The 11,339-nt window shown below is 36.5% G+C and overlaps 2 protein-coding genes across 2 annotated transcripts; both read right to left on the bottom strand.

Annotated features, from left to right (window-relative positions):
* Positions 1-1,454: 1,454 nt before the first annotated feature.
* LOC110883276 lies at positions 1,455-2,078 on the bottom strand. Its single transcript, XM_022131075.1, has one exon. The coding sequence runs from the start codon at positions 2,076-2,078 to the stop codon at positions 1,455-1,457; it is 624 nt and encodes a 207-aa protein (XP_021986767.1).
* Positions 2,079-5,597: 3,519 nt separating this feature from the next.
* LOC110883277 (putative H/ACA ribonucleoprotein complex subunit 1-like protein 1) lies at positions 5,598-10,046 on the bottom strand. Its single transcript, XM_022131076.2, has 5 exons — positions 9,899-10,046; positions 9,671-9,819; positions 6,680-6,799; positions 6,439-6,442; positions 5,598-6,290 (listed from the first exon to the last, which is right to left on the bottom strand). Exons 1-5 carry the CDS (start codon positions 10,044-10,046, stop codon positions 6,118-6,120), a joined length of 594 nt encoding a protein of 197 aa, XP_021986768.1. The 3' UTR covers positions 5,598-6,117.
* Between the last annotated feature and the right edge of the window lie 1,293 nt (positions 10,047-11,339).

The following is an 11,339-nucleotide window of genomic DNA, read 5'->3' as shown; positions in this document are numbered from 1 at the left end:
GCGCCGAAGGGATTTTTTTAAAAAAAATAAACAAAATTCAGTGCCTAACATGTGTTAGACAAAAATGCTGAAAGTTGCTGAAAAGTTTTTTTTTTTTTTTTAAATTATCCCTTCGGCGCTTTTTTGATTTTTTTGGCCCAAAACTCTTAAAAACATGTATATTACATGTGTTATTTTTTTCAAAAAAAAATGTCGGGAGGTTGGGTTTTCTAGGGTTTTTTATATAGATAGGGTTTTCTATCTAGCCCTACCCTATATATATATATTGGATGAGATAAGCAAAATGACTAATTCTTGAGGACGATTTTAGTATTTTACTCCATTTTTAATGATATATCAGAATCATTAGAGGGGACTGAGTATTAGTGATATATTTTCCTTTGTTAGTATTATTTTTCCTTTAATATAATCACTACTTCAATTTTGTTATTTTACAATGAAACATTGATTTTAGTCAAGAATCCTCGTCGGTTATCATTTAATCTAAACTAGTTACTAATTTATGGGCACATTCATTAAATAAGCGACTTTTATGTACAAATATATAAAAATAACATATGTACATGTATATAGCGCTTTAAAGATATAGCATATCAGCATATGTATATGTATATAGCGCTTTAAAGATATAGCAAGTGACGCAAAGAGGGGCAATTACGTGGTTACATAACAACATCATACATCACATTTAAAATAACCATTACTTCTTTTATACAAGAGGGGTGACACCTAGTATAAGCTTTGCCACTGTATAAGACCAAGTCTTGGCCACAAACTAAGACATGACCAAGGCAAGAAACCTAGATACGTCCAATTCAAATACACCCGAGTAAGCCTAACCAAGTTAGGCAAAGCCACATGCTCGAGCGGGAAAAAGACAAACAAATATAATATAGGACACATTTAATGACTTTCATGTGAATGCAAGCTTCACCAACTTAGCAACATCCAAGGAACAAAGCCATTATCCTAAAGTTCGTACGTGGATCCTTGACTCAAAAGTGACAACTCCACTCCTAGCGTCACTATAGTTAAACACGATATGATGTAGCATTCATGGACCGGAGTCCAAATACACAAAGGTGTATAAATACCCTTCTCTCATCTGGATAGAGCATGCGATACAATCCCAAAGTCTCAAACCATCTCATTTTTAATGCACACGTCTTACTTTGTCCGTAAGTTACATTTGTTAAACCACCGCAAATAGCCCATAAACGGGTAGATCAGAGCAATGATAAAAAAGGCAGTGGCGGATCCAGGAATATTTTTCACTGTGTTCACTTTTTAGATACTCCAATTACCATAAAGAATTTCGGGTCGGTTCGATAGTTCGGATCGGGTAAGGTTCATCACATAATAAAAGTACGATACAATGATGAAAAGAAAATCGTCATTAAAAATTTAAAAACACAATATAAAATACGATAGTCTTTACAAACAAAAAAAACTACCTAAAGTTGTTGACGACGAGTTTTCATCTTTTGAAAACGTTGCATTACACTCTCAACGGAAACTTGTTGTAAGAACTCCGTTTCAATGTAACAAATGCAAGAATCGTTCATGTATCCATCACCCATCCTATTATGCAATTCTGTCTTCACAAGCTTCATTGAAGAAAAACTCCTTTCAACACTAGCCGTTGCAACCGATAAAACTAGTGACAACTTTATTAAACGATAGACCAACTGATACTCAATGTGTTTCCTTGTTTCCACCATCCTTTTGGCAAGATCACTAACCCCATTCAGGTTATCAAACCGACTATTTCTTTTCATATTAGAAATGTAGTGGCCGAGTTCATCGATAAGCTTATCTTTTTCATCAAAAGTAAAATCATACGGATACATTTCGGCCAACTTTAGCAAGTTTAGTTTATTAAAGGAACTAAAATTATCACGCGGGCTCAAAGAACTCATACACGTAAGCAAGTTAGTGGTTACCTCGTTAAAACGGTTTCCAAGCTCTTGAATTTGCATGTCGAGAACCGTGTTGAAATTATTGACCACAAAATGATGACGATTGGTGATGTTGGTCTTTCTTCTTCTGTTTTTCGGGTCAACATACTCATCTTCCATGTTAATCATCTCAATATCATACTTGTCACAAAAGGCTGTGACATCTCAATAACATACTCGTCTTCCATCTTAATCATCTCAATATCAGAGGCGGAGCAGCCGGAGGCGGAGGCGGAGCAGCCGGAGGGCAAGGGCGGAGGCGGAGCTGCTTCCTGCTGATGTTGTTTGATCTATGTTCGCTGCTTGTTAGTTGTTTGTGTGCAGCGTATATGTTTTTGATAACCCTAAATGGGTTTTAATGTTTTATTACTTTAAATAAAAAAAATTAAAAGAGAAATTGAAAAAAAAAAACGGAAAAAGACAGCAATTACGGGATTCGAACTCGGGTGGGTTAGGAAGAAAAGCGCGAGCATAACCAGTGGAACCAATGTCTTTTATGTTTATGGGTTCCTTTTATAATATACTTATGGGTTCCTTTTCAGCTTCTTATATATATTTACACTAAAAGTTAAAAAAAGACTGGGTTCCCGGGAACCCGTACTTTGTACATAAGTCCGTCCCTGAAAAAAAGGTTACTAGAGATTCTACATGAGGAAGAGACAAACATGTCCATTATAGGTTTGGAGATCTTTTGTGGCTTTAATACGTTTCTCACCATTGTTATTTACAATAATAGTAAGACTATTTGTAATGGTTAATGTCTTTTAAAGGGTATTTTCACCATATCAAAATCATAACGCCCTTCTATAAATGTGTTATGGTTAACGCCCCTTAATGTCTTTCAATCATTACTTTCGAATTTTTTTTCTCTTATTTGACATTATACTAGAAATGTCTCTCGTTCTTCATGCTTATATAACGAGCAGGGGCAGTATTGGTGGCATTATCAAGCCCTTCACGCCTCTATAAAATCTATTACGCAAGTTCAATTAAACATCCACAAATTAACTTTCCCATTCCAAGGTCTGGTACTTAATAGAGTGTTGACTTTTTTAAATAAAAATGAATTTTTTTACCTGATGCATATTAACACTTTTATTTCTCATTTAAAAAAAATACATATTTTGTAAGTACAAGAATATGATATATAGCTTAGATAGGAAACAATACTTTGTAATTCGTTTTTCTTTGAATTATAGACTATATACTTTCATTAACAAACTATAAATTAACAAACTTTAAATTAGCAACATTTGTGTGTATAGAGGTGTGTACCTTATTTTTTGGAAGGTCTTCAAAAAAAAATGATGTTTAACGTTTAACCCAAAACTAATTGTTTTTCTACTTATAACACCAAAAATTTTCATCTCTTGCAATTTAATCTCACAACTTTTGTACTTTCAACTTTGGTCCCCACACTTTTCATATTTAACAGATTTTTCGTTTTAAATTTTGCGAGTTAACACGGCGTAACATGTGTGTGGTTCAATGTTTTAACATTTCGTTTTACGCTTCGTACTAGATTTTGCGAGTTAACACGGCTCAACGTGCATGGTTCAACGTTTTTACATCGTCTATCTTTTCCCTGTTTGACATGTTTGTTACAACGCGCGAGGTCCTAAATCAACTTAATTATTATTTTATATGTTTTACGTTGCAGTCTAATTTCTTCGCATTAACACACCATAACTTCAGTATTGGTTGTTGTTGGCGATGGTGTGGCATTGGTGCTATTCGGCACCGTTTTATCCTCTCGCCGCATTGCAGGAGGTGGTAAATCTAGTTCTTACAATTATCATTTTTTTATTGTATGTGAAAAAAGAGCATATTAGTATTATTATTTTCATTTAATAACATTGTAGCCTAATGGTATTTTAGGAGGAGGATAAAACTTAAGGGAGTTTTTTCATATTTATTATGATTAGATGACTTCGTGAGTGAAACGATAATACTTCAGTGGTCCGGTAGTAATCCAAATTTCTCGTTTAAAAAATAAATAAATATATAATCGTACAAAATATTGAATTTAATAAGTATTTCTTACTCGCGTTTCTAGAAAATCAGATATTTCGTTATACAACTGATTTGTTTTACATGTCGTGAAAATGATGGAAAGCAAAGCATAGATAGGGAGGGTAGGCCTGTTGCAGTTACTTGTACATGTTGCTAAAACAGTTGATCCATCCATCATTTAAAGATTTTGGATCCTTAACATCAACGGATTTGGCATACGTGAGTGACGTCTACCACTATCCTAAAAATTCGTTTGCCTCATAAGGTTTACCATCAATTTCTTTACTATTTTTAATTTAATAATAAACTAGTATTTTAGCAGCCGTACGTTGCGGCGGCAACGCGTGACAAGTCGAAATGTACACTGTTTTGAAGCAAAAATTGCGTCGAAACATAGTTCGCGTAGACTAATTTAAAACGTATGTATTTTATTTTTCTAAAATTGTATAAATTTAATATATTTGTATTAATTTTTTTAAAGGCAATGTTAACCATTCATAGAATATAATCATACCAGCAAGTAGCTGGAAACGTAAACATCATGAGCATGGTTTTACAAACTTTCTAGACATAAACATAGTTTGAGACTTCACAGTACATTCCGTGAACTAAAGTTAAATCTTGTCTTCGCGTTGTGTACTCTAGCAGCCCTTTATACAAAGAGTGACTAAAACCGAGCCGATATATCTCGAATCAGCAGCATGTGACGGTTTTTTTACCTTAGTACATTTCTACAAATCCATGTTCAATATGCCTAGATCGCTTATGTTTCTTGAGCTACGATCGACGGATGCTCCTTGTTTAAGCCTCTTACCACCTAGTTTTCTTCATCCTCAGTCTTCGTTCTACAATGGGTGTTTTCGATTGCCTTTATTTCATATGTGATTTGAAAATTATATTGAATACCCCCCTTTCCTTATTTCACAACAGCTTTTTATTATACACACTTACCATACTACTAATTTTAGCAACTCTTTAGAAGACCCACTTGCCAGATATGTGTGTTTCTTGACCTACTGTCAACTGATGCTCCTTGTTTAAGCCTCTTAAATAATTTGACACTAAAAATACAAAGAGAGATCCTAAAGACTACTGCAAATGTGCTTATTCAATGTACCATTTACTATACCTTGTGATACGAAAGATCGATGTAGTATCACAACTAATAACCAAAAGAAATTACTCCGGCATCAAAGCTTAACTTGGAAATGATTTTTACTTGGAGATTTTCTAAGACCGTGTAGCTATTAGTATAGAAAAATAAACAACGATCAATCATAGCCAATGCAGAAGTCCAAGTCCAGTTAGCTAGTTATAGTAAGAAACAAACTAAATAAGTCTGCAAACACCATTGTTCACTACACTCCATAACCAAGGCTACTCGCTTTTACAACCACTCATAACCCAAAACAAAAAGCTCCAATGGCCTATAGCATCATCAAAACTCCATGCTTAAAAATAACAGAAAACAGAACAACCCTACTTACACTCAAGACCATTAAATCAACTTTTATGCATCCATTCAATCAAATTGCACCAACATAAACCTGCAATTGCATAATTATACACATAAAATCCTAACAACAAACCCTAAAAACATCTCCTAACCAGTACCGACCCTAGGGTTTTAACTGCACACAACAGTTCATCCAATTCTAGGGTTTCTGAATAAAATACCTGAACTCTGCAACAATTTGAAGCTTACAAATGTTCCCCCTGCTATTATGATTCTCATTTGATGTGTGTAGCGTCAATTTCAAATACCAAACGAACGAAGCACACCCTTTCACCCATTGCCACCGCCGGCTTCACCCACTCCTTGGTAGCTGTCAACTATGGTGCCTATGCCGTTAAATAACAACAGCTACTCATGCCATAGACAACCTCCTGCCGCCGCAATCCGCCGCCCTCTACCTCGTCTGCTATTGTGATCAGCCTAAAAATATACGAAAACATTACAATCAACCACTTTGACAGCGACAATGATTCCGTTTGAGCTTTGAGACCGAGTTTCTCTCTCCCTTCCCACCACCATTGCAGTCGCTTGCTTCATCTTCGTCGGAATCGAAGGCGCCAAAACACCCTTATTTATGTTCTTTAAGGAGCACCGCCGTGTGAGCAATGGGCCAATGGTTAACACCTTGTCCTATGATCTCCCTCGGCCCCTACCAAAACCACCGCCACGCCCACCACCACCATGAAAATCACCACCTCTGCCACCTCTTGGAGCACCTCTACCAAGTAAAGAACCTCCACCACGCCCACCACCTCTACCACCTCCTCTTCCACCCCCACGTCCGCCACCTCTTCCACCTGCTGCTCCCCAGTAAAATCAAAGTCCAAACATACAAAACCAAAATCAATATAGCATCAAGTCATTAACATGAATAAAAACATATGATTTGCAAGGGTGTATGATCGAATTCTTGATCCTAGGTCAAGAAGCATTCAAGAATCACGTCATGACATTGCTCATTAGCTTTAATATTACAATATGGTAACATCCAGATATGGGTGTTCAAAAACTGTGAAAACCGACCAAACCAAAGCAAGTCAGCCACTTTAAAATAAATGTTCAAACCGCGAAACCAGTAAAACCGCCAGATGTTTAGTAGTCAACCATCCAGGCTATATTTTTTGTCAAAATCAAATCAACCGACAGTAAACACCCCTAGATGCAACAAAATCAGGATCACAATTAACAAAACATACTTGGGCTGCGGAAGAAAGCCCGCCAGAGGCAAAAGCTTCGCCGGATCAATATAAAACTTATCACCAGCCGCATACGAAGTCGCTATAATCCCTTCCAACATTTTAACAGAAAAGAACTACAAAATTTTAACAGCAAACATAAAATACACACATCAGCAGAAAGCCCTGATTCATAAAATCACACCCCAAAATAAATAAAGGCCCCTCTTATTCCCACACCCCATAGATCTTATTTTCAAATCCCTAGTGTATACGGGCCGTATACAAAATATACGGCCCGTATAGAATGTTTTTGAATAGGAAAATGGGCAGAGAATGTTTTTTTTTATTTTATTATATACGGCCCGTATATAGTTATACGAGCCGTATACAAGTGTATACGATTTATAAAAAGTATACGGCTCAATGGATTTATTTCTGAGGTTTTTGATGTTTACCAAATGTATACGGGCCGTATAACTGTATACAGGCCGTATAGATTGATGTTTTTCAATTATCACGTTTTTTCCCGTAAAAACACCATCATTCTAGGGTTTCTAAACTCTTCATCACCTTTAAACAACGTTGATCGGAACACGCCGCTTAAATCGGAGCACAAGTAGAGTAACGTTACCGATCAGTCCGTTGATCAAGTAACTAGCAGAAGAACCCGACACAAACAAGTTCTCCACAGTTTGTTATTCAGTCATCTTTCCAAACTACAACACACGATAACTTTAAACTTTATAGTCTGTGATTTGACCAGGAAATGATTGGAGGTGATTGCTACCTTTAATAAGCTGTCATAGTTGTCAAATTCGATTTCAACAAATCTTTTCCTTTTCCTTCAATTTCTAGAACATTCTCCGTAACATGAAGACGTGTCGGGTTCTTCTACTAGTGGTATTTTAATGAAGTATTGAAGATTGAATGTGCAAACCCAACCGTTTTTTACTACGGAAACGGTGGCTATGCGAAATACAAACCGCAACCGTTTTTTACTACGGAAACGGTGGCTATGCGAAATACAAACCGCAATCTTTTGTGACTATGGGAAACACAAGTTTTCTTTTTGAGCTTGATGGATGTCCGTTATCTCAGTTGAGGCGGGCATTGTTTAAATCTCAATATAAGTAGATGTTACGTGTAACTTCATTAAACCAAGAACAAAGCCTATTTCGAAACACATGTGTTCGTATCAGCGTTGTTTATCACCCTGTGTGAGCATTGGAAACCCGACAAACAGTCTTGACAATTGTGACAGCTTATCTATCTGTGTGTGTCACATCCATCCTGTTATAGCAATCGATATGATTAATTTTACAGATTTTTTTTCTAATTAGCGTTGTTAACTACCAAAAGAATGCATACACAAATAGTTCTAGTGGACGAAGCAAAGAGACCGTTGTATATATGAATCACGTTTTTTTTCTAATTAGCGTTGTTAACTCTTTCACTCATAAACATCTGCTTCCTGAATATGAATCTGAATGTTAACTCTTTCACTCATCAACATCGAGGGTTGTATCGGAATTAGGCGTTGGAAGGATTGTAGTAGTAGGACATTGGTACCACTGTGAAAGTTGCATCAGGAAGCTCAACTTTAACGGACCGGTTATTCGACCGAGTAATCAATTGTATTTTTTTAGTTCATTCTCTTGTTAAGTTTTTCTGATCCAACCGAAATCCATAAATTCAAGTCAAGGATCGTTCTAATAGATTAATGAAAATAAACCCTCGTTTCTTCATCTTCATCTTCATCTTCAAGAACAATGATGAACAGATGATGTTGGGAATTAAACGCATGTACGTGACAAAACAAGGATCATTCTAATAGATTAAAGAGAATAAAGCAAGGATGTTGTGAATTCGCATAAACATATACTCGTTTCATAACCTCCTGCTATAAATCAACCACAACTGACAAAGAGCCTGTATTAGAAACCATCCTACGTCTTTTACCAACCGAAGAGGCAGCAAGGACAGATAATACTTCATTTGTCGAGAAACCATATTGTCAAGAAACTAACATCTTTTAATACTTCATTTGTAACCGTAAGGGTAATGCAAATTTGTACGTAAAGATCTCTACACAAACTGTGTATGTGCTTGTGCTATAGAAACCGGTGATGAATTTGTGTATCTAAATCAGGTTCTCTGCCTTAGATCGGTCATTCCTTGTGATACATGAACGTTGTATTCTTGTCTTTCAGAAGAGTTGGTATTGAACCAAGAATACTTCAAACATTCTAAACCCGACTTGGAAACAAACCAACAAAATCCTTATACTCTTCTAGCAGAACCCGACACGTCTTCTATGACGATTCGAAACATTCACGAACCATAATGGAATCAGACTCATACTACTCACCCTCCCCTGAGGAAAAGTTTTCCCGACGACTCATGACAAAGCAGTTGGTTTGGGTTCATATCAGCGTTGTTTATCACCATGTGTAAGCATTGGAAGCCCGACCACTAGCAGAATCATTGCATTACATCTCCGTTGAAAACAAGTGATTAAAACGCTTCTCCTTACAACTCTCATCAAATGCCTCACCCTTCCTTTTTATTACAGTCATACGACACGTTTTTTTTTGTTTTTCAGTCTTTGTTACTTGTTAAAGTTTTATTTTTTTCTACTTTTAGAAAGATTTGACCACCTAACGACTGTAAAATGTCTCGTGTGATTGACACCTTAAATCCATTAAATACTTTGGGTAAAATCTAATTTTCTTTTCATACGGGCCGTATACAGTTATACGGCCCGTATACAGTATTCGTATCCATTGTATACGACCAGGCAAATTCTTTACACATGGTGTATACGGGCCTATACAGTTATACGGCCCGTATGGAATGAAAAAAACTGACAAAGTCTGAAGGCACAGACTTTGTTAGTTTTATTTTATTATATACGGGTCGTATAACTGTATACGGTCCGTATACACCATGTGTAAATAAGTTTTTGCCATGTATTAATATTAGGACCCTAAATAAAATATACTCACAGATTCATTAATTGGACCAAATATCTCATCAACTTTACCAATCTGAGTCTTATTCTGAAGATAAATCGGTGCATTAAAGTACGGTATCTTCTCATCAGTGAGCTTCGTAACCGCATCTCCCTCACACGCATGAACAAAAGATGAAACCTCTGCATAATTAGCAATCAAGTTGTGTTTGAATGTGTAAATTAGGGTTTTGGTACGCATGAAGAAATGATGAATACGAACCTACGACTTGCTCCGGTGGACCTTCATTGAACCGGTCGCCGCCGAAGCGGCCACCTCCGCCGCGTCCGCCACGGCCTCCGCCGTCCCTGCCGCCTCCGCGACCTCTGCTACCGAATCCGCCGGCTGTGTTGCAGTGGTGAAAGCACATCGCTATTGTACGTAGGAGGGACAATGGTAAGTGTAAGTATAAAATAGCAAACAAAAAAAGGACTAAAGATTTAATCAAAGAACATGGGTGAGTATTGTCGGTGGCAAAGGCCACCGACTTTGTACTTTTAGATAAAAATGTCCTAGAATTTATTTTGTAACAACGGGATTTTTTATATAATGTAGGAAAAATACTTGTGCATCATTAACAATTGGCCCTTCAATTGTTTAGAGTTGTTGAAATTTGCTAACCTCCTTGAATATAATACTAAACTTAAGCCAAGCTTGGTGCGAAGAGCAATCGGTTTCGTCAACACATTGGTTGGATTTTTGAAAAAAGTTTACTCTAAATTTGACACCTCGTCTGTTTTCAGTCACATGCAACCAAAAGTTGACCAAAGCTAGTTCTTCGTCTTCGTTCCACAGTCTCCTTGCCATTTTTTTAGTGTATAGGGATGAATGAGAGTATGTGAGAGTGTATGGTTAAGTTGTTTTTATAAAATTAGTGTGAGATATGTATGTATTTATATTGGGTTTTAAATAATAAAAAATAAAAATATTTAATGCAAATGACCGTTCATCAATCAAATGTATTCAAACATATACAACAATATCAGCGGCTTTCATCCAAACCCTCCCCTACCTGCACCACCGACGACGGCGCATGGTTTATAGGAAAAAGGTACCTACTAGGCTTAACCCTTACGCCCGAGATCCCCTAATTAACATCCATCTCCACATGTCGCAACTCATAAAAAAGTTTGTTGGGTCTTTCAAGGCCGTTTTATTATTTGTGAAAGATTGGGGTTGGTTGATCTATTTAGAACAACTGAATGAAGGGGGATATTATTATTTGTGAAAGATTAGGGTTGGTTGATCTGTTTTATATTTGTGAAAGATTGGGGTTGGTTGATCTGTTTAGAACAACTCATAAAAAAGTTTGTTGGGTCTTTCAAGGCTGTTTTATCATTCAATTGTTCGCATATAACTATCATCGTGTTATATTACATTTGTGGTATCATATGGACTTGAATGTTTAGTGGTGTTTTTATAATTTATCAGGGTGGTAAGTGAAAGTTCAGGGAGTTAAGTGTAACATTTGAGGTACTGCGATCTTCATGGATCATAGATGGAGGGTCTTATATTGTAACTTCTGGTGGCTGGTGCATAGATGGAGGGGCTTATTGTAACTTTTGATGGTCGGAGTATGTAAGGCTATTGTGTCTATTCAGTGTTCATTTTCTCTTATATTTTTCACTTTGTTTTACAGATTGTTAGGGTTTGTTGTTATCGT

This window comes from Helianthus annuus, chromosome 14 (assembly GCF_002127325.2).
Source record: "Helianthus annuus cultivar XRQ/B chromosome 14, HanXRQr2.0-SUNRISE, whole genome shotgun sequence".
Taxonomy (NCBI): Eukaryota; Viridiplantae; Streptophyta; class Magnoliopsida; order Asterales; family Asteraceae; genus Helianthus; species Helianthus annuus.
This window is presented reverse-complemented; position numbering and strand designations above follow the sequence as displayed.